Here is a 27,392-nt window from a genome sequence, read left to right as displayed (position 1 = left end):
TCCATGGTCATCCCAGAAGTCACAAATTAATTTCCACATCTATCTCATTATTTTACCCTAATCATCACTAGTTTCACTTTAACTCAGTTCAAAATATCACCTAAATTTTTGTCTACTTCAAAGTTAATACTTTGAAAAAAAAGAAGTCTTAAATTTTAGGCTGTTTTAAATTTTATTTCCATGTATAATCTCTGGATCCACATTATTCACATTATGTTAGGAATCCAGTATTCAATCAAGAACATATGAGGCTTTCATAAAATATTTCTAAAATACATTCCTTCTCAGTGACAGAATTTATAGCATCGTATTTTCAAATGAATAAGAAAACAACTATTTGATTAAACCAGGGGAAAAAAGGGCCATTTGACTAAACAAGGTTAAAGTTAAGTAGACTTTTTTCTTTTTTAATTGAGACTGCGTCTTGCTCTATCGCCCAGGCTAGAGTACAGTGGCATGATTTCAGCTCACTGCAACCGCCGCCTCCCAGGTTCAAGCGATTCTTGTGCCTCAGCCTCCCAAGTAGCTGGTATTACAGGTACCCATCACCATCCCCGGCTAATTTTTATATTTTTAGTAGAGACAGGGTTTCACCATGTTGGTCAGGCTGGTCTCAAACTCCTGACTTTAAGTGATCTGCCCACCTCGGCCTCCCAAAATGCTGGGATTACAGGAGTTAGCCACTGCATCTGGACTTAAGTAGACTTTTCAAGCATTCATCAGTAGCTGCTGTACAGAAATAGTGTGATTATATTCAATTCCTGCCCCAAAGGCTTACAATCTAACTAGACAACACAGATAGAATACACTGGCAAAAGAAACAGAACAAAAGGACCATGAGCATTAACTAAGCAGCCATCAACTTAAGCTCTGATGTATTTCTTCAAGGTTGAAAGAATATCATAGAAAATAAAGTTCTCACATGTAGAAAACAGACAACGAACATCTGAAAACATGACAAAGCATGCAATGAAAATACAGAATCTAATACTCTTTATCCTAAAGAATATAAACTACCAGTTATTTTGTTACATATGTAGTGCTGTGGTCTTTCCCCACCTAAGCAAATATAAAGACTTACCAATAATTTAGTTCATTATGAAATTAATCAAGGTCAATATGTTCTGATCATCAAATGTCAACTTGATAGGACTAGTGAATTTGCTAGCTAGTGAATCCGCTAATTGTCTAGCAATGAAATTCCACTGATTCTTCTTACCTTGACATCTGAGTGAATTTAAGACTATCCTTACATCTATTCTACCGCAAATTCTCTCTTTACAAGTTGAGGCTTATTGATAGGATTTGTAGTATACTTATTACCCAATCACCTACCCCCAAAATTCTTCTCCCCACCCACCCTCATATAAAAACAGCAAATGAATGCAATTGTAATAAACAACGGTAACAGAGAAAAAGAAAATAAAACAAAGATATTCTTAAACATATAAGAAACATATCCCTTCTGATTTAGCTCAGAACAAAATGTTCCCTCTAAATCCTAGACTATGATATGGTGATCACAGTCAAATATTTTTAAGAAAATCACTTCCTTCACCATCCTTTATCATATTAAAAATTGCTTTGGCGAATTTTCTAAATTTCTTCCTTTTAATTTAGGTTATGTAAATATGAGTAAAACCAGTAATGTAAACATAGAATTAGATAACTTATTTTTAAATAATTTAAGAAATTAAATTTAATTAATAAAACATTAACTTTTTAATGGCTCACTAAATATACTATAAGACATGTTACCATACAGATTAGAATGCTCCATTGTTACACTTACTTTTCATTACTGCTTATTCTCCACAAAATTCAGCACCAAATAACATTTATTTTATTCACTTAGCCAATACAGACACTGAACAGTACAATAAAGTAGAACTAAAACCACTAAATAAAACTTACTTTTCAGCAAAATCTTTACTTCTCCATTCTCTTTCTTGATCTCATTCATTATTTTATGTTTCTTTTTCTCCCTCTCTTTTTCTTTGTCTCTCTCTTTAATTTTGTCTTTGATTTTATCTGGAAGACAAAGGAAATATTTAAAACAAAAAAATTACATTTTTTTTTTTTTTTTTTTGAGACGGAGTTTCACTCATGTTACCCAGGCTGGAGTGCAATGGCGCGAGCTCAGCTCACCGCAACCTCCGCCTCCTGGGTTCAGGCAATTCTCCTGCCTCAGCCTCCTGAGTAGCTGGGATTACAGGCACGTGCCACCATGCCCAGCTAATTTTTTGTATTTTTAGTAGAGACGGGGTTTCACCATGTTGACCAGGATGGTCTCGATCTCTTGACCTCATGATCCACCCGCCTCGGCCTCCCAAAGTGCTGGGATTACAGGCTTGAGCCACCGCGCCCGGCCAAAATTACAATTTTTTAAATCTGCACAAACTATAGGTAAATATCTAGAATTACAATGCACAAATAAAATCAGAATGAGGAACAAATATGCCTTTTCTTTTTCCTCTCAGGTTTTGAGGAATATTTCTAAATTTCCTTCCTTACTGAATATGAAATACATATTGTGAAAATTTATCATTATACATATCAATCTAAGTATTCTTCATTTACTTCATGTCAACAAAAATATTAAATTTATTTCAAATCACTTAAAATAACTAACTTTAGTTGAAGCGACAGCTACAGTGGAAAAGTGCTACTGTTGAAATTGAGCAACTATGGATGAGTAACGTAACAGAAAAACTACTTGATCTCAGTTTCCTAATCTGTAAGATGGTAACTGATACCTTCCTCATATGGTTACTATATGGATTAAATGAAAAAGGTGTAAAATGACTACATATACACAAGACAAGATGTTGGTTCCCTTACCCTTGGCTCCTTTCAGAAACAGTATGACTCAATATGACTACTTGGTGATACTGTAATATTTAAACAAAGGGCTTAATAACTCTAGGGATCATTCAGTTGCATTCTAAAAATTCAAGCAAAATATCTGATATCCTGTTAAATTATTCTTTGTTCAAATGACTTCCTATGCACCCAGCAAAGAACAAAATATAGAGAAGGATATAAAAATAGTAACATAAACCTTTGCCCTCAAAAAGCTTATTATTGATTACAAAACCAAGATGGAAATACACAAGAACTGTGAAATATCCAGGAATATAGTAGAGATTATACAGTATACATGCATAATGCATAGTCTCTTAAAAATCACTCCTTACTTTCCTTTCTATAAATACTACCATAACCCAGGTTCTAATCATGTAATGATTAGATTACTGTCTATATAAGTACTGTCCTGATCTAGACAGTAAACTAAATCTGAATTGATAAACAATTTTATTAATTCTAATAAAACCTTTACTTAACCCAAAAGGTCCGAAACATCATAGTTTTAACATGGAACTGGTATTTTTAAATTGTGAGATATTTAACATTTTTTCCTAAGATTTCAAAATCTAATGTGTATTTACATATATGACACATCTCAATTTGAAACTAGTTCCACTTTAAGTGTTTAATAGTCACACGAAACTAGTGGCTACCATACTGAATAGCACAAGTCTAGACTACTGAAATAAATTTTCAAAAAATTAGATCCATGTAATTAATAAACGTTTTTAAACTTCATTCATTAATAATAATATACAAATTAAAAGACAATATTTTCACCTATAAAACTGACGAAGTGGTTTTTTTGTTTTCTTTTTTTAAGTGAAAACACTCCAAGCATATGAGAGCACAGCAAACACAAACAGGAATTCATTAACTCAACAAATATGTAGCCTAAGAAAAATGTTAGGGATATGGGGTGAATAGATAAAGTCCTTATCTGTTCCCATATAACTTAACTTCTGGAATAGATTAAAGTGTTCCCACATTTCTGACTGGTTTGTTCCTCTATTTTCTGCTGTTAAAGTCCTTGAAATCCTGTCACAGGCTGCCATCCAGCTATACAATGTTACTCCAGGCCAGGCGCAGTGGCCGACATCTGTAATCCCAGCACTTTGGGAAGCCAAGGTCCGTAGATCACCTCAGGTCAGGAGTTCAAGACCAGCGTGGCCAATATGGGGAAACCTCGTCTCTACTAAAAACATAAAAATTAGCTGGGCATGTTGGCAGGTGCCTGTAATCCCAGCTACTTGGGAGGCTGAAGCAGGAGAATCGCTTGAACCTGAGAGGCACAGATGCAGTGAGCCGAGATGGTGCCACTGCACTCCAGCCTGGGTGGCAAAGTGAGACATGGTCTTCGGGAGAAAAAAATAAAAGTTACTCCAAATAGCTGGAGCTTAGACACATTATATAAGATAATATTTCCTAAGCAACAAAACTTTTAACAAGATGAACTATTTATGTTATCACTTAAAATTACAACTGAAGAAAAGTCACCTAAAATATCTCCGAATTTCTTTTTCCAAACATTCATGTTATTCTTATCAACTTTAAAGTATTTTAATAACTATTAAACTTTATTAAAGTATAACAGTAACGCAGTAAAATGAAGATACTTATGAAACAGCACTCCAAAATCCTTCTGTGTTCTCTTCCAGTCTTTATACAGCATCCTGAAAGGTACTCACAATCCTGACTTGTAACCATACAGGTTAAAGTAACTATAAACTTTTTTTTTCTTTTCAGACAGAGTCTTACTCTGTGGCCCAGGCTGGGGTGCAGTGGCACGATCTCAGCTTATTGCAACCTTCACCTACTGAGTTCAAGCAATTCTCCTGCCTGAGCCACCATGTAGCTGGGATTGCAGGTGCATGCCATTGCACTTGGCTAATTTTTTTATTTTTAGTAGAGATGAGGTTTCACCACGTTGGCCAGGCTGGTCTTGAACTCCTGATCTCAAGTGATCTGCACACCCTGGTATCCCAAAGTACTGGGTTTACAGGAGTGAGCTACCACGCTCAGCCAACAACTCTAAACTTTTAATGGCATATATTCACGATATAAGCCTACCACAATCACAAAACATAAATATTTTTCAGAATAAAATTAAACTAGCTTCTAGGGAAATAAAATTATCATACACTATGACTCAATTATTTTTAAACGTTAGAAATATACATGCATTACAAAAACAAACTGAAAGATAACCCAAAGTATTAAAAGGCATTATTTAAAATTATTTAATTATTGAATATTTAATATATTTAATTTATTTAACATTTAAAATTCCACTATTTAAGGTGGAAATTTTCTAAGATTCTGCAATGGACACATATTAGTTTTATAACACAGGAAAAGGAATCTTGGAATATGCACTCAGGTGTATTAAATAATTCAAGTACAGCTGCAGGTATGAAGTCATTATATGAAAAACATCTATAGAAACAATGGCATAGCCAAGACAGGAGAGTTATGGACAACATAAGCACAGTTACCCTCCTCGACATCAAAACATCCTCAAAAACACAAGTAATCCTATCTATATATAAACAAAGGGCATTTTTTGTGACATCACTTCTTTCCTTGACCCACACACCTATCTTGCTCTCACTTCTCATCCTTTCAACCTTTCACCCTTCTTAGAATTTTTCCACTTTTTTGCAGAGCCTATCCTTTTTCAAATTCCAATCATTTTCTTCTTTACTTTTTCCTTAATTGAGACAGGGTCTCACTATGTTGCTTAAGTTAGTCTCGAACTCCTGGGCTCAAACAATCCTCCTGCCTTGGCCTCTCAAAGTGCTGGGATTATAGGCACACGCCATCAAGCCCACCCCAAAATCGAACCTTAAATGCCTCCATTAAACTTCCTGTAATCATGTTACATGGCACAGCTAAGATAAACTGAGATGCCTACAAACTCAGGAGACCTAGGTTCAAGGTTATGCTCTACAACCTTGATAACTGATAAAACTTTCAGATCCCCAGATACAGCTGTAAAATGGAGTTTGTGTAAAGATTAAATAGAAAATACATACCAAAGCAGTTTGTAAAGATACAAGCCTTACAAATATAGAATAATATCTATGCCTATTTACCTATAATACTGGTACCCATAATACCAAAAAAAGAAATTCTGGCCATAATTCAGACCACTGTATATAAAATCAAATCTGACACTAACGTATCATAGTATATGCCTTTTAAAAGCCACTTCTGGCCGGGCATGGTGGCTCACACCTGTAATCTCAACACTATGGTAGGTCGAGGCAAGCAGATCACCTGAGGTCAGGAGTTCCAGACCAGTATGTACAACATGGTGAAATGCCATTTCTATAAAAAATACAAAAATGAGCCAGGCGTGGTGGCATGTGCCTGTAATCCCAGCTACTCGGTAGGCTGAGGCAGGAGAAACACTTGAACCCAAGAGGCAGAGGCTGCAGTGAGCAGAGATCGAGTCACTGCACTCCAACATGGGCAACAGAGCAAGACTCTGTCTCAAAAAATAATAGTAATAATAAAAGCCACTTCTAGGCCAGAGGCGGTGGCTCATGCCTGTAATCCCAGCACTTTGGGAAGCCAGGGAGGATGAGGTCATGAGTTCGAAACCAGCCTGGCCAACATGGTGAAACCCCCTTTCTACTAAAAATACAAAAAATTTGCCAGGCATGGTGGTGGGTGCCTATAGTGCCAGCTACCTGGGAGGCTGAGGCAGAGGAATTGCTGGAACCCAGGAGGCGAAGGATGCAGTGACCTGAAATGGCACCACTGCACTCTAGCCTGGGTGACAAGAGTGAGACTCTGTCTCAAAAACAAACAAAAACACAAAGAAAAAGCCACTTCTAGATCTTTACACATAGAAGTGGTAAGATGGAAAACAGTGCCCTAGCATCACTGTTTACTATAATACATTACTCCTAACAGACTAGAATTCTTATTCAGTTTTTAATTTCTTTCTGTGACCAAGAATTTGTATGGTTTTATCCTTCATAGTCTAATTTCAGGCTTAGAAAAAATTCATAACTGACCTCATCACAATTCTCAGAATAAAAGAATTCTGCCACCATAAAAGCAAGGAACCATCTGTTTGAAAAATCGAACTGAATAGAAGGATTACACATTTTATTTAAAAATAAAAAGAGAAATCATGACTACGTGTCATTGGCAAAAAGAATACACAAATAGATCAATGGAACAAAATAGGGAGTCCATAAATAGATCCACTTAAATACAATCAACTTATCTTTGACAAAGGAGTAATGGCTATATAATAGAGATAAAACAGTCTTTTCAACGAACGGTAATGGAACAACTGGATATCCACATACAAAAAAAAAAAAAAACCTAAATTAGGACAGGTGGTATGTGCTAGAAAATAACACAGAAGAAAATCTAGATGACGAAGGATTTTGGCAATGACTTTTTAGATTCAGCGCCAAAGGCACAATAGATTAAAGATGTATCTAATTAAAGGGTTATTATCCAAAAAAAGATAACTCTTAAAACTCACTAATAAGAAAACAAATAATTAAAAATGGACCAGGCTGGGCACGGTGGCTCAAGCCTGTAATCCCAGCACTTTGGAAGACTGAGGCAGGCGGACTGCTGGAGCTCAGGAGCTCAAGACCAGTCTGGGCAACATGACGAAACCCCATCTCTACTACAAGTACAAAAATTAGCTGGGCACAGTGGGGGCATGCCTATAGTCTCAGCTACTCGGGAGGTTGAAGTGGGAGGTTTAGGTGGGAGAATCACTTGAGCCGTAAGGCAGAGGTTGCTGGGAACCAAGATTGTGCCACTGTACTCAAGCCTGGATGAACAAATGAGACCCTGTCCCCCTCCTCCCATAAAAAGTACCAAAGACCTTAACAGACCCCTCACCAAAGAAGATACGCAGGTGGCAAATAAGCATATTACAAGATGCTCCACACCTGAGGTCATCAGGGAAACACAAATGAAAACAACAATGAGATGCCACTACACACTTATTAGAATTACCAAAATCCAGAACACTGACACTGACAACACCAAATGCGCAAAAATACAGTGCAAGAGGAACTATCACCTGCTGCTGGTGGGAATGTAAAATGGTACAGCCACTCTGGAAGGCTATTTAGCAGTTTATTACAAAACTAAACATACTCTTATCATATGTTCCAGCAATCACGGTCTTTGGTATTTATCTAAAGGAGCTGAAAACTTATTTTCTACACAAAAATCTTTACAACAATATTTATAGCAGGTTTACTCATAGTTCACAAAACTTGGAAGCAACCATGATGTCCTTTAGGTAGGTAAATAAACTGGTACATTCAGACAATGGAATATTCTCTAGCACTAAAAAGAAATGAGCTATCAAGCCATGCAAAGACATGGAAGAAATGTAAACGCATACTAAGTAAAAGAAACAGTGTGAAAAGGCTACATAATGTATGCTTCTAACCATATGACATTCTGGAAAAAGCAAAACTATGGAGACTTTAAATAAAAAGATCAGTCATTACCTGGGCATAATGGGAAGGGAGGGATAAACAGGCAAAGCATAGAGGATTTTTCGGACAGTTAAAATACTCTGTACAGTATTATGGTGGATACATGTCATTATACATTTGTCCAAACCCATGAAAATTTATAACATCAAGAGTGACCTCTAATGTAAACTACAGATTTCGGGGTGGTAACAATGTGTGAATGTAGGTTCATCAGTTGGAACAAATGTGCCACTCTGGTAGGGAATGTTAATAATGGGGAAACGCTATGCATGTGTGGAGGGAGAGGGTATATGAGAAGTCTGTACATTCTGTTCAGTTTCACTGTGAACCTAAAGTTGCTCTAAAAAATTTTTAAGGGCATAAATAATTACAAAGGGGAGTGGGGGGAACAGAGGCAAACAGATCTGTGATATAGTTTAAACACAAGCAGCCAAAAGGAATATAAGAATGGAAGAAAGGAGAAGAAATAAATGACTGAGTTACTATCAACCCAAAACAAAAAAGAAATGATGTGGAAAAATAAACATGGGCTAAATACATACTTTTAAAACACATATAAAGTATGTGTTTAGCCAATACATAAAGGTTAAGATATAAAAAGAAACTCATTAAAATAATTTTGTTTGTTTGAGACTGGGTCTTGCTCTGTCACCTGGGCTGGAGTGCAGTGGATGATCACAGCTCACTGCAGCCTTGACCTCCCAAGCTCAAGCAATCCTCCCACCTCAGTCTCTCAAGTAGCTGGGACCAGAGGTGCACACCATCGCACCCAGCTAATTTTTTAAATTTTTGTAGAGACAGGGTCTCACTGTGTTGCCCAGGCTGGTCTTGAACTTCTGTGCTCAAGCAACCCACCTACCTCAGCCTCCCAAAGGGCTGCAATTACAGGGATGAGCCACTGCGCCCAGCCTAAAATAATTTTAAACAAAACGTAAATGGGAATGTCAGACATATGGTGAACTTCTGATTTAGCAGTATAAGCCACATATGTTTCAGTGTAATATGTATTTCATTCATCCAATACATTCTATTAAGCATGTATGTGTTTAGGAAATAAAGATGAATAAGAATACTGCACTAAGAATCTTACAGTCAACAAATGCCAGTTGATTCTTATTGTAAACTACCACTTTGGAACACCAGTTCTTACTAACAAAAATAATTTGTTTCATCTGGTTTTCGTAAAATTCACTAGTCTCTACCATTATTAAAGTCATGAGGGTTCCCAAGCTAAGTCGGTGGTAGACACTGCCTTCACTTGTGTTCTCACCTGCAGCTATGGGACCCCCAGAAACCTTAAAGAAATCATTGTTCACCAACTCCTTCCAACTGCAGCCATACAGACACCAAAATTAGGGCAGAAAATCAGATTCAAGAAAGCTGGTAACTCTTACATGGAATAAATAAAAAGAATTCCACACATAAAAACACCACAATGGAAGCTGCAAAACAGCTAAAAACAAAAAGAAGACTATAAAAGAAGCGGAAGGAAAAAACAGACTATATTTAAAACAGCAAGAGTCTGTTTTTTGACTTCTCAACAGCCACAATAGAAGCCAGCAGAGTATTTTCAACATGCTAAAAAAAATAATACATCAGGAAAGCGGCATCATCAAAATGGCAGAACAGAAGTCATCTGGCTTCACTCTCCCCCACAATAAACCAAAAACAAATATTCAGAATCAAGACTATCACTAGCAATATCCCAGAACTCAAACCTGAGGTATAGATGATCCCCAGGGTCACAGGGAAATTTAAAACTCCAAACAGATGGTAAGAGAAACTGACTTCTGTGATTCCCCTCCCCAAATCTTCGAGGCACCCCATGGAAAAATCCCCTAAGACTCCATGTTTTATATTGGAAAAAGTAAGAATGAGGCAGCCAGCCAGCTTCTTCACTATCTTGGGTTCTCCTGCAGGAAAACCATTCCTGCCTTAATCCACAAGAAGCACTGTAAGTGCCTGTAGCGTGAAAAAGTCCTGAGAGCAGCTAGAGACAAAGAGGGGAAGACAGGACTAGAAACCCCCAGGAAACTCTGCTGTTTATCTCAGCCAAAAACGATGCCAAATCAGGGTGGCTGTTAAGCAGCACCACACCATAGGAGGCAAGCTCCACGGGTCTTCTGGGCACCAACCTGTGGCCAGCCCTTCCACACAGCCGAAGTATCCTCTTCAGGACCAACCCCCTCCCTCCCCCCTCCCTCCCCCCACCCCCCCCGCCCCGCGCCCTGCCCCCACCCGCCACTGGAGATAGGCAGTCCTCTGCACAGTTGCCCCAGCTGAAGCAAACTTGGGCTTGCCGCGCCATCTAGTGGTGAAAAAGAGGCAGCAATCTGACATTAAAGATTCAACAGGCAACTGCACAAAACTACTCAGCAAACATACTCTAGAAGGACCAAAACAAGCCAGAAGCCAGAGACACTGAAGACTAGAATACATAACCAATCCTTCAGTGCAAAACCACACACATAAGACCACAAGACACAAGAGGAAATAGGCAGCCATCACCCCCCTCAAAGCAAGAAGCAAGGGACCAACCCTAACAGGTTAGCTCTCAGATCAAAACTTCAAAATAGCAGTTTTAAGGAAACTCAGACAACTCCAAGATAACAAAGAAAAGCAATTTAGGAATTTATCAGAGAAATTTAACAAAGATATTGAAATAATGAAAAAAAAAAACCAAAAAATTCCTGGAAGTGAGAAATACATTTGCTGAAATGAAAAATGCAGTACAGGCTCTGAACAGCAGAAAGGATAAAGCAGAAAAAAGAATCCGTGAACTCAAAGACAAGCTATTTAAAAACACCCAGAAGAGGGCCGGGCATGGTGGCTCACACCTGTAATCTCAACATTTTGAAAGGCCGAGGCGGGCGGATCATGATGTCAAGAGATCGAGACCATCCTGGCTAACATGATGAAACCCCATCTCTACTAAAAATACAAAAATTAGCCGATTGTTGTGTTAGGTGCCTGTAGTTCCAGCTACTCAGGAGGCTGAGGCAGGGGACTCGCTTGAACCCAGGAGGCAGAGGTTGCAGTGAGCTGAGACTATGCCACTGCACTCCAGCCTGGTGAAACAGCGAGGCTCCGTCTCAGAAAAAGAAAAGACACAGAAGAGAAAAAAGAAAAGAATGAAAAGGAACAAAGCATGCCTACAAGATATAGCAAATAACCTCAAAACAAATCTAAGAATAGTTTCAAGGAGTGGAGAAATAAGAAGGGGCAGAAAGCTTGTTTTAAAAAATAATCCTTTTCAATTGTGTTTGCAGCCACCGCCACACCAGTGTAACTCTCTAAGGCCAGCATCACCTCTAGCTCACAGAGCTCCAGCCTAAGGAAAAGGTAAGTAAGGGGGTCTCTATACCATGGTGCCTACAAAGCCAACTGCCTTCAAATCAACCGGGTGGTAAAGCAGCCAGGAGGCCGCTCACTAGAGTTTGCCATCTACCGGAAGGGTGAAGAAACATCATCATCACAGGCCTTGGTACTCCATGAAATTACATGTTATTAGAAGTCCACAGAACTAGTGATTCACAAACTTCCCTTCCAGCACCTGGTGCAAGAAATTGCTCAGGACTTTCAAACAGATCTATGCTTCCACAGTGCAGTTATTGGTGCTTTCCAGGAGGCAAGTGAGGCTGAATTGGTTGGCCTATTTGAAGACACCAACCTGTGTGCTATCCATGCAAAATGTGTAACAGTTATGCCAAAAGCAGTGGGCATAATGGCTCATGCCTGTAATCCCAGCACTTTGGGAGGCTGAGGCAGGTGGATCATCTGAGGTTAGGAGCTCAAGACCAGCCTTGCTAACATGATGAAACCCAGTTTCCACTAAAAACACAAAAAATTAGCCGGGTTTGGTAGTGCGCACCTGTAACCCAGCTACTCGGGAGGCTGAGGCAGGAGAATCGCTTGAACCTGGAAGGCAGAGGTTGCAGTGAGCTAAGATCGCACAATGGCTCTCCAGCTTGGGCAACAACAGCAAAACTCTGTCTAAAAAAAAAAAACGAAAAAAAAAAATTATGCCAAAAGACATCCAGCTAGCACACTGCTAATATGTGGATGTACTAACCATACTCACACTGCTATAAAGAATTACCTGAGATTGGGCAATTTATAAAGAAAAAAGGCTTAACTGACTCACAGTTCCACATGGCTTGGGAGGCCTCAGGAAACCTACTATCATGGGGAAGGAAGAGAAGCAAGCACCTTCTTCACAAGGTGCCAGGAGAGAGAGAATGAAGGGGGAACTGTCAGACACTTCTAAAACATCAGACCTCGTGAGAACTCACTCTCTATCATGAGAACAGCATGGAGGAAACTGCCCCCATAATCCAATCACCTCCCACAAGGTCCCTCCCTCAAAAGGTGTGGATTACAATTCAAGATGAGATTTGGGTGGGGACACAGAGCCAAACTATATTAATGGAGAATATGCTTAAGACTTCACTATGATGGGAAACATTTCATTCTCCAAAAAAAAAAAAAAAAAAAAAATCTCTTCTTCCTATTATAGGTAGTTCTGAAAGTTACTTCCCCCCCGCCCCCCATGGGGTCAAAAGGTACTTAAGTATATGATCATAAGTAGAAAAACGGATGACAGAAATCAGGTACTGGCAGTTTTTCCATTTTCATTTGTATTTGAATTAATACAAATGCAGCCATGTAAAGCATTAATGCAAGTCAAAATGTTTCAGTGAACAAGTTTCAGTGGTTCAACGTTATAATAATTAAAAAAAAACCTGTTAAATTTTTCTGGAAAATAAAAAATAAAACATAATCCCAAAAAACCTTCTAAACCTAGAGAAAGATACAAGTGTCCAGACACAGGAAGGTCAGAGATCACCAAACATATTCAACCAAAATAAGACTACCCCAAGGAATATCAAATTCTCAGAGAAAGAACAAAGAGAGGATTTTAAAAAGCAGTAGTGAAAAGAAGCAAATATATAAAGAGCTCCGATTAGTCTGACAATAAACTTCTCAACAACAACCATACATGGAGGGAGTAGGAAAACATATTCAGAAGCTCTTCGATCTGAAACAACAAGGTGCTTACAAAAAAAGACTGAAGGTATACAGCTTATGGGTACAAGTACACAAATTCAGAATACTCTAACACTGTAACTGTGGTGTATAATCCACTCACGAAGAATAAAAAGTAAATTGGCTGGGCACAGTAGCTTGTGCCTATAATCCCAGCACTTTGGAAGGCCAAAGTGTGCAGAATGATTAAGGTCAGTAGTTCGAGACCAGTGTGGTCAAGATGGCAAAACCCTGTCTCTAAAAAAATTAGCCAGGCATGGTGGCGTGCGCCTGTAATCCAGCTACTTGGGAGGCTGAAGCAGGAGAATTGCTTGAACACAGGAGAAGGAGGCTGCAGTTAGCCGAGATTGCACCACTGCATTCCAGTCTGGGAAACAGAGTAGGTAAGACTCCGTCTCAAAAAATAATAATACATAAATCGGAAATAACCATGGCAACCTGTTCAGAGATGGACAATATGGCTAGGCCCAGTGGCTCACGCCTGTCATCTCAGCACTTTGAGAGGTCCAGGCGGGTGGATCATAAGGTCAGAAGTTCAAGACCAACCTGGCCAAGATGGTGAAACCCCATCTTTACTAGAAATACAAATATCAGCCAGCGCAGTGGCAGGTGCCTGTAATCCCAGCTACTTGGGAGGCTGAGGCAGGAGAATTGCTTGAAACCAGTGGGCAGAGGTTGCAATGAGCTGAGATCACGCCACTACACTCCAGCCTGGGCGACAGAATGAGACTCCGTCTCAAAACAAAAAATAAATAAAAATAAAATAAATAAAAAGTAAAATTTAAAAAAAAGACACGGGTAATATGAAAAGATCAACATTAAGAGAAGAAAAAGTCAAAATGTGATGGAAACTGAGTTAAAGATTTTTGTTGTTGTTTTGTTTTTAGTTTTTCCTTAGTTTCCTTCTGATCAAAGTTAGTTGACATCTGTTTAAAATAACTTGTGGCCAGGCACAGTGGCTCATGCCTGTAATCCCAGCACTTTGGGAGGCTGAGGGGAGCAGATCACCTGAGGTCGGGTGACCAGCCTGACCAACACGGAGAAACCCATCTCTATTAAAAATACAAAATTAGCCGGGCGTGGTGACACATGCCTGTAATCCCAGCTACTTGGGAGGCTGAGGCAGAAGAATCACTTTAACTCAAGAAGTGGAGGTTGCGGTAAGCGAAGATGGCACCATTGCACTCTAGCCTGGGCAACAAGAGCAAAACTCTATCTCAAAAAGGAAAAAAAAAAAAAAGAGAAAAGGCTGGGCATGGTGGCTCATGCCTATAATCCCAGCACTTCGGGAGGCCGAGGCAGGTGGATCACAAGGTCAGGAGATCAAGACCATCCTGGCTAACATGGTAAAACCCTGTCTCTACTAAAAATACAAAAATTAGCTGGACACAGTGGCGTGTGTCTGTAGCCCCAGCTACTCGGGAGGCTGAGGCAGGAGAATAGCTCGAACACAGAAGGTGGAGGTTGCAGTGAGCCAAGATCACGCCACTGCACTCCAGCCTGGCGAAAGAGTGAGAGACCCTCTAAAAAAAAAAATAAAAGCTATTTCTAGATGTTTTTGCAAGCCCCCACAGTAACCACAAAGCAAAAACCTACCACAGATACTAAAAAAAAAAAAAAAAAAAACAACAAAATAAAAAAAAAAAAAAAAAAAAAAAGCAACGAATTAAAACATACTACTAGAGAAAAATCACTTAAATACAAAGAAAAACAGTAAGAAAGAAGAGAGGAAAACAACCAGAAAACGAGCAATGAAATGTCTGTGGCAAGTCCTTATCTACTGAAATAAACATTGAATAAAAATAGACTAAACTATTCAATTAAAAGACAAAATTGTTGGGAGGCCAAGACGAGTAGAATGTTTGAGCTCAGGCGTTCAAGACCAGTCTGGCAACATAGTTAGACTCCCGTCTCTAAAAAAACACAAAAATCAGCCGGGCAAGGTGGTACAGGTTTGTAGTCCCAGCTAGTATGCAGGCTGAGGTGGGAGGACCACCTGAGCCCCGCAGGCATAGGTTACAGTCAGCCAAGATGGTACCATTGTACTCCAGCCAGGGTGACATAGTGAAACCCGATCTCAAAAAAAAAAAAAAAAAGGAAAAGGAAAAATTAGCCAGGTATGGTGGCACACACCTTTAGACATCACTAATAATCAGGAAACCGCAAATTAAAACCATGAGATATCATCTCACTGAAGTTAGAATGGCTTTTATCAAAATTACAAAAAAAAAACCCAGATGCTGGCAAAGATGCAGAAAAAGGAGAACACTTGCACATTGTTGTTGGAAATGCAAACTAGTACAATCAATATGGAAAACAGTATGTAGGTTCCTCAAAAAATAACTACCATATGATCCAGTAATCCTACTGTTGAGTATACACCCAAAAGAAAGGAAATCAGTATAGCAAAGAGATATCTGCACTTCCATGTTTATTCCACTATTTACAATAGCCAAGATAGGGAATCAACCTAAGGTTTCATCAACAAATGAATGGATAAAGAAAATGTGATACATATACACAATGGAATATTATTCAGCCTAAAAAGAGAAGGAAAATCCCATCATTTGCAGCAATGTGAATGGAACCGTTGGGCACTATGTAAAATGAAATAAGGCAGGCACAGAAATTCTGCATGTTCTCACTCATATGCAAGAACTTAAAAAGTGCATCTAATGAAGGTAGAGTTAATCAGTGGTTACCAGGAGCTAGGAGGGGCAGGAGAGAAGGGAAGGATGAAGACAGGTTGATTAGTAAGTAAAAAATACAGTTACAGGAGCCAGGCTCATACACAAGTAATCCCAGCTACTCAGGAGGCTGAGGTATGAAAATCACTTGAGGCAAGGAGTTTCACAACAGCTTGAGTAACATCATGACATCCACATCTCTTTAAAAATGTTCGGCTTTTTTAAAAATTAGCTGGGTATGATGGCACATGCCTAAAGTCCAAACTACTCAGGTAGATCCCTTGAGTCCACTAGTTCAAGGATGAAGCGAGCTATGACCCTGTACTGCAACTCTAGCTTGGTTGACAGAATAAGACCCCATCTCTAAAAAAGTAAAAATAAACCCAATGGGAGGATCACTTGAGCCCAGGAATTTGAGGCTGCAGTGAGCTATAGCCATGCCACTGCATTCCAGCCTGGATGACAGAGTAAGACCCTGTCTCTAAAATAAATATCAAAAAACAAGCCTGAGAAACATAGCAAGATCCTGTATCTACAAAAACCTTTTAAAAAAAATTACCCAGGCATGGTGGTACACACCTGCAGTTCTAGCTACTTAGGGGTCTGCAGTGATCTACCATAGTGCCATGGCACTCCTGCCTGGGTGACAGAGCAGCACCTTAAAAGAAAAACTAGAATAAATATGTCAACAATCCATTTAGCTGGAAACTTCAGAATTATCTGCCAGATTAACAGAAGACTGCCACTTTTTAACCATTCTCATGACTTTTTAAACTGTACTACATACTTCCCTGCTTCCTAAAATATAAGAAAAATATCTCCATTATGACAAAAATTTTAACTCTCATCATTCTCATATTGATAACCCCCAAAATAGAAAAAAATTTAAAAAATCATTCAAAACTAAGAATTTGTTGTTGAGACTCATTTCATTTTATTCTGTCTCTTAATTCTCAGATGTCATCTATCACTACAGGAATGAGAGGTAACAGCTCTAACTTTTGGCAATCAACTACAGGCCCATTCTCATTTTTTCTGTGCTAAGAAACAAGGTCCATTAGTACTATGCTATAGAGTAATTAGGTTATCTATCTGTATTACAGTAAATTTCACACTGTATTCTGGTTAGTTACAAACAACTATCTTATCATCCTCATCCCCACCTGCGTCAACTGCATGAGAGTAGAAAAGGCTTTTCTTTCAATAAACTCGTGTTTTATGCATGAAACAGGCTCTGTGACAAAGTAAGAAATTATTACATTATTTTCTGCAGTAAATCAATGGCTTTCTCCTTTATAAGGTGCTCTTGGTTCATCTTTGTTAATCCTTCCTTCTTTCCCTTTGCTATGCTACAGCAGAGAAAGGAATTCTTAGTCCTTAAAGTCTTCCAGAAATAGTTTCTCAAATTTAGTCCCCTTATCTAACTGGTCTAGTCATTTTTTACAGTAAGTTCTATGACAGAATGAAACTACTCTTCCCTAACATTAGGGATCCACAATTTTTCTGAGTGTAAGTATAAATAAGGACGGACAATTTTCTCCCAAAAGATGATGGCCTAATTTCCTTCTTATGTAGAGCTCTTTCTTTTTTTCTTCAACTGACAAATACAGATAGCATATATTTATATTATACAAGATGTTCTGATATATGAATACATGGTAGAATGGTTAAACCAAGCTATTTAACAAATATATGCATTACCTCACATACTAACCTTTTTTGTGTGTGGTGAGAACACTTAAAATCTACTTAGCAATTTTCACATCTACAACGTATTAACTGTAGTCACTATGATATACAATAGACCTCTTCCACTTATTTCTCCTAACTGAAACTGTGTATCCTTTGAACATCTCCCCAATCTCCCACCCTCTGGTAACTACCATTTTATACATTTTTTCTATGAATTTGACTCATTTATACTTCACATATAAATGAGATCATGAGGCATTTGTTCTTCTGTGCCTGGCTTATTTAATACAATGTCCTCCAAATTCATCTATGTTGTTGCAAATGAAATGACAAGATTTCCTTTTTTTTAAAAAAAAAAAAAAAAAAAAAAAAAGTTACACAATAATTTACTGAGAGCCTCCTCTCCCTGCCCTTGCCATCTATCAGTCACCTGTTCCGCTCAAAGACTTTGTGCGCTAGTCCCTGGAAGATGGCTGGGAACAAGGGCACTGCGTACTCCTTGATGAGACCCATAAGGTGGATCTGTCTTCCTCAGGCTCCAAGAACACAGCTGGTAGATCCACATACTTGTACAGTGCCTTCACCGGGTCAACCTTCTTAGCTTCCTTCTGCCCATAATTCTCCTGCAGGATCTGTTCTGTAGCGGCTTGCTGCAGACACTGAACCACCAACCAGCTGCATTTCCTGTCCTGGATGTCAGTGTCAATCTTGCCAGTCACACTGGGATCCCCAAAGAGGTCAAGGTAATCATCCTGAATCTGAAAGAACTCTCCCATCTCCAGTAGGATCTTCCTGATGTTGGTGTACTCCTTCTTGCCATTGAAGCCCACCATATACATGGCTGCAAGTACAGCAATCAATTGTACCAGACAACAGATTTATACCTCTTTTCAGTGAATCTGCCAAGATCCACCGTGCCTGGGGGTGGGGGGACATGCTGTGATGAGGTCCAGAGTCTGCCCAATCTCAGTCTGATGGGAACTATGCAGGAGGAGCTTGATCAGGTTCAGGTAATAGGGCTGCTCCATGCAACAGAACATGTATCTCAGCAGGCAGTAGATACATGCTTCCAGAAGCACACCATCACTGATGGTATCCAAATCTACGCCTGCCTTCTGATACCAGCCAATCTGCCCCCAGCAGGTGAGGATAAATCCATGATGTCATCTGCCACCAGGAAGAAAGCTTGCAGCAGTTCCACACACCAGCCCACAGTCAGGGTCCACTCAAAACTATCAGCAGCCTGTTTCCTTGGTTCCACCAGCTCCCAGAATGTTACCAGTACCATCAAACACTGGTGATACTTGCCTCCAATGGCACTGCACTCCAGGACCTCCTTGAGTTGGGCAGTAGCATCTCCTGTCTCTGGGTGCCCCATCTCATTCTCAGTCAGCACCCTGACAATCCAGGAAAAGTGTTTAATGAAATCCTGCTTTTCTTGGGCATAAACATCTGATTTCTGGTCTCCAATCATTCTGACGGAGGACCAAAGTGCTCTGTTCCTGGATGTGGGTTCCTGCTTGGTGGACTTCTTTCTTATGGTTGAATAATATATCCACTGAGTATATATATGAACATTTTCTTTATCCATGCATCTCTTGATGGAAACTTAGCTTGACTCTGTATCTTGGCTATTGTGAATAATGCTGTAATGGACATGGGAGCATGGTAATTTCCTTTCTTTTGGGTATATACTCAGCAGGAGGACTACTGGATCATATGGTAGTTCTATTTTTAATTTTCTGAGGAATCACTATACTATTTTCCATAGTAGCTGTACTAATTTACATTCCTACTAATAGAGTGCAACAGTTCACTTTCTCCACATCCTCACCATATATAGAGATTTTACAACACCAAAGTTCTTTACAAAAGAACTCTTACAATACCAAAAAAAAAAAAAAAAAAAAAAAAAAAAAAAAAAATTAACTTTTAAAAAAAAAAAAAAAAAAAAAAAAAAAAAAACCACTAAAAAAATTAACTTTTAAAAATAGCAAAACAGAAAAAGAAACAAAGGACATAAAACAGCAAGTTTCAAATAATGTTAACATTAAATAAACATGGAAACAAGTTCAATCTTACCAGTATTCAAAAAGATACAAATCACAACAGTAGCAAACCATTTAAACACCTCTAAGTGTAAACTGACAGTCTTATTGGAGGGCAATTTAACAATATGTAGAACAAGCTTTAAAACTGACCAATCCTTTGATTCCATAATTCCACAGCTAGAATTTAATAAAAAGGAAGCAAACCCGTACAAATACTGTTGTCCATCATCCATGGGGGATTAGTTCCCAGAACCCCCATAAATACCTAAATCCACATACCAAAACTTGTGAATGCTCAAGTTGCTTATATAAAATTACATAGTATTTGCATATATAACCTATGCACATTCTCCCATACACATTAAATCATCTCTAGATTACTTATAATGCCTAATATAATTTAAACGCTATGTAAATAGTCGTTAGACTGTGTTGTTTAATTTGTATCATTTTTAATGTTGTATTGTTATTTTTCGTTGCTTTTTTCCAAATACTTTGATCAATGGTTGGTTGAATACACAGATACAGAACCCAGAGATGCAGAGAGCCAACTGTACGGCTAGCTATACAAAGGTCCTCACCCCTCTTTACAATAGTAAGTAACTATAATTAACTTAAAAAAATTTTTTTGAGACAGGGTCTCACTCTGTCACCCAGGCTAGAATACAATGGCGCAAACATGGCTCACTACAGTCTTGACTTGCCCAACTCAAGTGATCCTCCCACCTCCGTTTCCCAAGTATCTAGAACCACAGGCACATGCCACCACGCCAGGCTAGTTTTTTATATTTTTTAAAGAGATGAGGTTTCACCATGTTGCCCAGACTGGTCTCGAACCCTGACCACTTCAGCCTCCCAAAGAGCTGAAATTACAGATGTGAGCCATCAGAACTGGCCAATAACTTAAATTTTAATTATGAAGAATTGATTAAATAAAGTTGGGTATACTCATACAATGAAAAACTATGAAGCCATTAATAATCATGTTTAAAGTAAGAGTCAAAAATCTATAAAACGATCCCAAAACTATAATATATACATGTGTGTGAATACATGTGTATATACACGTGCACATATACATACATACATATATGTGTTTGCACATATATATACACATATAGCTATCTTAAAACAAGGAAAACTGATTAAAAGTTTATAAAAAGGAAAGTCAAACTTCCCAATCCTCCCACACCAAATAGTTGAGAGATTATTTCACTCTCATCCCTTAAGGAAAACATTGAACTATCATTTTTGAAGAAACCAAATAGGCTTCAAGACTCAGGCACACCAGGTAAGGCAAAGGATGTATCTAAAAACAAGCTGGCTGTACTTCCCTAAAACACTTAAACTGAATTATATTTAGAAAGGAGATCTGGAAAATTAAAAATACAATAGTAAAACTGAAAAACTTAAAAGGTTAGAATATAAAATCGAAATAATCTCCCAAAAAACTGAACAAGGCAAAAAGTAGAAAACAGCAGCAAAATAAGATGACCTAAAAGGATCTATTCAGGAGATCCAATATCAAATTAACAGAAATTTCAGCAGGGAAAAGGTTCAGAATTGCATAGGAAAGAAAAATATCAAATAAATAATACAATAAATTTTCCCAAAAGAAGATCAGTCTCCAGATGAAAGATTTCATAAGGGATGAGTACAAAGAATGGAATCCACCACCGTGGTCCCCTCCTCACACACACACTTACACACACAATTATGAAATTCCAGTACACTGGAGATAAAAGATCATAAAACCATCGAGAGGAAAGTAAAAAATAAACAGATCACATAAAAGATCAGTTAACTATGGAAATGAACTCTTCAACAGTAACAGTACATAGATGCTAGAAAGCAATACAGCAGTGCCTTCAAAATTGCGAGTGAAAATCATTTTTAACCTACAATTTTATAATCCGCCAAACTATCAATCAAGTATGAGGGGAGGCATATTCAGACAAGCAAAAATTCAAAGAAAAAATTACCACACATGCTTGCTGTCACAGGAAGTTACTTGAGGTTGTGCTCAAGTAAATTAAGGAGCAGTAAACAAAGGAAGACGATGTGAGATCGGGGACCCAGCATAAAAGAGCAGAAGAAAATGTACTAGAATAAACACTGTGCAGATGGCTCATAGGATAAGTAGTTCAGGCTGAAGTACAAGAATGGAGCTCTTAAAAACAAGACGTCTAGAAACAAAGGGGGACCTGGGAAATTATCTCTTATCACAGAACACAGAGAACAGAGTAGAAAATGAAGCAACAGATACATAATGTAAATGAAAGAGAGGCAATCTTCACAAAAAAAATGAAGAAAGCCATACAAAAAGGATCTCTCTCTGATCTGCATTAAGCAGCATTTGCAGAATCATTATAAGCACTGATTATTGTTATAACTAAGGTATGTGGAATTATTAAAAAGGGAAAGAAGCTAGGTTATAAAAGTAGTCATTCTGGCTAGGCACAGTGGCTTACGCGTGTAATCCCAACACTCTGGGAGGCTAAGGCAGGAGGTTCACTTGATGCCAGGAGGACAAGATCAGCCTGGGGAAGAAAGTGAGGCCTTGTCTCTACAGAAAAAGAAATTGGTTTTTAGTTAGCTGACCGTGGTGGCACAGGCCTGTAGTACCTGCTACTCAGTAAGCTGCAGCAGGAGGATCACTTAAGCCCAGGACATCAAGGCTGCACTGAGGCATGACTGAGTCACTTGCACTCCAACCTGGGTGACAAAGCGAGTCTGTCTTGAAATACAACACTAAAAATATAAATAAATAATAAAAGTGGTAATTCTCATATAACATAACAAGAATGCAGTGTATGTCTGAAACTAATTTTAAAAAGTAGTATGAGCATTTTATTCAGAAATTTGGAATTAAAAGCAGATGGGATGCTAAACGAGCTGAGGAACATGGATAGGGAAAGCTAGGGACATATCTTATTATAAATTTTTCAATACTTTTACATTTTATTTTAAAATTTACAATTATTGTCTTCCTCCCCCAAACCCTAAACTCCAGTCTAATTATGAGAACAACATCAGACAAATCCCAATTGGGAAACATTCCACAAAATACCTAACTGGTACTCCTCAAACAATAAAGGTCATCAAAAGCAATGGAAGTCTGAATACTGTCATAGCCAAAAGGAGTGTATGGAGACACAGTGATTTAATATAATATAGTATACTGGATGGAATCCTCGAACAGAAAAAGGATATAAGACAAAATACTAAGGAAATTCTGAATAAAGTATGAACTTTAGTTAATAACAATGCATCACTACTGGTTCATTAACTATGATAAACATAATAAATGTAAGATATAAATAATGGTTTATGGGAATTCTGTACTACCTTTGCAACTTTTCTGTAAATCTACAACTAAAATAAAATGCTTACTAAAAAACTTATAAAGGCAAAACTTAATTAAAAGAAATACAGATAAAAGTTTAACAATATATAACAGAGGAGCTCCAAGAAACAGTTAACTTAAAAAAAAAAAAAAAAGCAGATTACAGAAATAAACATATATATACCATATTTAGGCTTTTTAAAATAAACTATATAATCATGGCCAGGCACAGTGGCTCACACCTGTAATCCCAGCACTTTGGGAGGCCTAGGGGAGGCGAATCACCTAAGGTCAAGAGTTCAATACCAGCCTGTCTAACATGGAGAAACCCCATCTCTACTAAAAACATAAAAATAGCTGGATGTGGTGGCACATGCCTATAATCCCAGCTACTTAGGAGACCAAGGCAGGAGAATCGCTTGCACCCAGGAGGCAGAGGTTGTGGTGAGCCAAGAGCACGCCACCACACTGCAGCCTGGGCAACAGAAGCGAAACTCCATCTCAATAAATAAATAAAGAAACTATATAATATCTTCTGTGAGTGTGTTTACATATGTATATATGTAAATGCACAGAAAAAGATCTGAAAGAATAAATACTAAAAAGGGCTTACCCACGGCCGGGCTCAATGGCTCACGCCTGTAATCCCAGCACTTTTGGAGGCCAAGGTGGGCGCATCATCTGAGGTCAGGAGTTCGAGACGAGCCTGGCCAAAATGGTGAAACTCTATCTCTACTAAAACTACAAAAATTAGCTGGGCGTGGTGGTGCACATCTGTAATCCCAGCTACCCGGGAGGCTGAGGCAGGAGAATCACTTGAACCCGGAAGGCAGAAGTTGCAATGAGCCAAGATCAGGCCATTGCATTCTAGGCTGGGCAACAAGAGTGAAACTCCCATCTCTAAACAAATAAGTAAATAAATAAATGTTTCCAAAGGTCTCCCTCCATTAAAACTGTTGAAGTGCTATTCTACTTCACTTGATATACATTATCTCAATGTTATGTTATAACCAATAAGAAAAAAAGGGAGAATATTAGAAATAATCACAGGCTGGCACAGAGATTCATGCCTGTAATCCTAGCACTTTGGGAGGCCAAGGTGGGAGGACAGCTTGAGCCCAGGAATTCAAGACCAGCCTGGGCAACACAGACTCTGTGCAGTAGCCGGATTTTGGTTCACTGCAACCTCCACCTCCAGAGTTCAAGCAATTCTCCTGCCTCAGCCTCCTGAGTAGCTGGGACTACAGGCTTGAACCACCCACCACACCTAGCTATTTTTTTTATTTTTAGTAGAGATGGGGTTTCACCGTGCTGTCCAGGCTGGTCATGACTCCTGACCTCATGATCCACCTGCCTCAGTCTCCCAAAGTGCTAGGATCACAGGCGTAAGCCACCACGCCAGGCCAAAAAAATTTTTTTTAATTAGCTGGGCATGATGGTACATGCCTGCAGTCCCAGCTAGTTGGGAGGCTGAGGTGGGAGGATCGCTTAAATCCAGAAGGTCACGGCTGCAGTAAGCTGTGATCATGCCACTGCACTCCTGTCCGGGCTAGGAGCAAGAGCCTATCTCAAAAAATTAAAATAAGAATGAAAAAATAAACAATTATATATGTATTCTGAACATGCATACCCACATACATATTTATTAGGTTTAACAGTTTTAAAGAAAAGGAAGCCATACTTTTACCCATCAAACCACAGATTTTGATGTATAGGAAGTTCTTTATATAGGTGCATTAATTTTTTAAAAAATTAGTGTCATAAAATTCCACACTGGAAGTTCTTAAGAAATGTTGGCCAGGTACAGTGGCTTATGCCTGTAATCCCAGCACGTTGGGAGACCAAGGCACATGGATCACTTGAGGTCAGGAGTTTGAGACCAGCCTGGCCAACACAATAGAACCCCAACTCTACTAAAAATACAAAATTAGCCAGGTGTGGTGGCGCATGCCTGTAATCCCAGCTACTCGGGGGGCTGAGACACAAGAACTGATTGAACCCGAGGCGGAGGTTGCAGTGAGCAGAGATCGCACCACTGTACTCCAGCCTGGGCAACAAAGCAAAATTCCATCTTAAAAAAAAAAGAAGAAGAAGAAAAAAAAGCCGGGCATGGTGACTCATACCTGTAATCCCAGCACTTTGGGAGGCAAAGGCAGGCAGATCACAAGGTCAGGAGATCAAGACCATCCTGGCCAAAATGGTGAAATCTCCTCTCTACTAAAATACAAAAATTAGTTGGGTGTGGTGGCACTTGCCTGTAGTTCCAGCTATTTGGGAGGCTGAGACAGGATAATCACTTGAACCAGGGAGTCAGAGGTTGCAGTGAGCCGAGATTGTACCACTGCACTTCAGCCTGGTGACAGATTGAGACTTAATCTCAAAAAAAAAAAAAGAAATGTTAGAGTTTCATACTACAACTTTCAGTCACAATATATTCTTGTTGCACAAACATCAAATAGGCTTCATGCTATCACAGTTTTGCCTGCCCTGAATATAAGCCATAATTCACACCACAATAATGCAGTCTATGAAATCAATTAAACTGAGCAACAACAATAACATCCCCGACTTCCTCTCCTACATCCTGCCAGGAATAATGTATGGCTAGAAACAGATGAAAGAACAAGCAGGAGCAGGATTATGTTCTAATCAAAATATTAGAATATAAACAGAAAAATAAAAAATGAAAGAGATGAAGAATACAGTAAAAAGAGAAAAGACTTCATAAATAGTAAATGGGAAAGAAGTGATTTATCATACCACCTCCCTAACACAGCTAATCAAGACTAACAAGTCCAATGGCTTCTCAGCCCTTTTTCTGTGGACCTCACTGCAACATAACAGTATTGATTCCTCCTCAAAATTTCTTCCTAAGTGTCAAACTGTACTATCCTACCTGACTACTCTCTCATTCTTATAATCCTACCATCCAAACCCACACATTTACCTAGGATCTTGCCTAGGCATTCTCTCTTCTCTATACTGCCTCTAAAAATGCACTCTCATGACGTAAACTATAACCTTGTGGCAAACTAATCTCCAAATTAATCTCCCAACCCAACACTGCTACCAAAGTCCACGCCTTCATCTCCACAAGATATATTTAACATCAAAATATCATTTTTCTAATATAAAAAAGGTTCAAGTTCTCCTTCCAATTCTCTATTTTAATGGCACATCCTCATCCAACATCCAAATACAAAAAATTTTCAGTAACATTAATACTACATCCTTCTTCAATTTTCCCCTGACAGTAAATCACTTGACCAGTTTAGTTCATCCTTCTGTTAAAACATTTCCATCCTTTTTTCCCCTTTCCACAGTCACCACCTAGTGGATACTCACTTGCTTTTGAAATAAAGGGCTTCTATATCTACAGTTTCTTTCCTTTCCACCAACCCAGTAAGCACAGTGACCAAAAGGATTCCTTAAATGTACTGTTTACCATGTCACTTTCTTCTGCTTAAAACAAATAAACAAACCCAGCTTGCCTCTGCCTATCTAAAAACAGAAAACTCCCACAATATGTCATTCAAGCATCTTCACAGTCAAGACTCACCTTCTTTTAGCCTTTTCTTCAACTATTTACCTACATATATAACAAGATTCCAGATTACTTGATTCATCATTACTCAAATGTCTTACTCCAATATTTTTACTAATATCACTTAAGTAAAATGCCGTTGCCCATTCCAATTCCACATGCCAAAATCCTACACATCCTGCAAGATCTAGCTGAAAGTTAGCTTCTTCCATTAAGCACTCCTTGATGCCCACAACCAGAAATGATCATACCCCCCTCCTCCCTTTTTCATAATTTGAATTCTGATTCTTTCTATAACTGCTCTGTCTGCCCTCCTGGTTTCTAGGCTCCTTTGCAATTATCATATCCTATTCTTCTTTGCTACCTTCTGTAGAACCTAGAATGGTGCTCTGCATATAAGTGATGCTCAATGTGAATGAAGTCTCCAGGGGCAAAAGATTAAAATAAAAAATAAATTACCAGCCAGGCGCGGTGGCTCAAGCCTGTAATCCCAGCACTTTGGGAGGCCGAGGCGGGTGGATCACGAGGTCAAGAGATCGAGACCATCCTGGTCAACATGGTGAAACCCCGTCTCTACTAAAAATACAAAACATTAGCTGGGCATAGTGGCGCGTGCCTGTAATCCCAGCTACTCAGGAGGCTGAGGCAGGAGAATTGCTGGAACCCAGG

The 27,392-nt window shown here is 38.8% G+C and overlaps 1 protein-coding gene, 1 long non-coding RNA gene and 1 pseudogene across 2 annotated transcripts in view; 1 reads left to right on the top strand and 2 right to left on the bottom strand.

The window, feature by feature from the left end:
- Nucleotides 1-27,392, bottom strand: part of RSBN1L (round spermatid basic protein 1 like) — an 83,093-nt gene that overhangs the window by 33,913 nt on the left and 21,788 nt on the right. Inside the window, exon 2 of the mRNA XM_032276418.1 lies at nt 1,915-2,031. Coding sequence (XP_032132309.1) covers nt 1,915-2,031 — 117 coding nt within the window. The remainder of the gene's footprint in view (nt 1-1,914; nt 2,032-27,392) is intronic.
- Nucleotides 14,655-27,392, top strand: part of LOC116550388 — a 23,783-nt gene continuing 11,045 nt past the window's right edge. The window contains exon 1 of the long non-coding RNA XR_004268376.1: nt 14,655-14,705. This is a non-coding gene — a long non-coding RNA (uncharacterized LOC116550388). The remainder of the gene's footprint in view (nt 14,706-27,392) is intronic.
- LOC116550386 lies at nt 18,132-20,559 on the bottom strand (annotated as a pseudogene).

Source organism: Sapajus apella, unplaced genomic scaffold (genome assembly GCF_009761245.1).
Source record: "Sapajus apella isolate SASKATOON/1434 unplaced genomic scaffold, GSC_monkey_1.0 scaffold7, whole genome shotgun sequence".
In the NCBI taxonomy this organism is placed as follows: domain Eukaryota; kingdom Metazoa; phylum Chordata; class Mammalia; order Primates; family Cebidae; genus Sapajus; species Sapajus apella.
The sequence above is the reverse complement of the archived record's forward strand: the minus strand, read 5'-3'. Positions and strand labels throughout refer to the sequence as shown.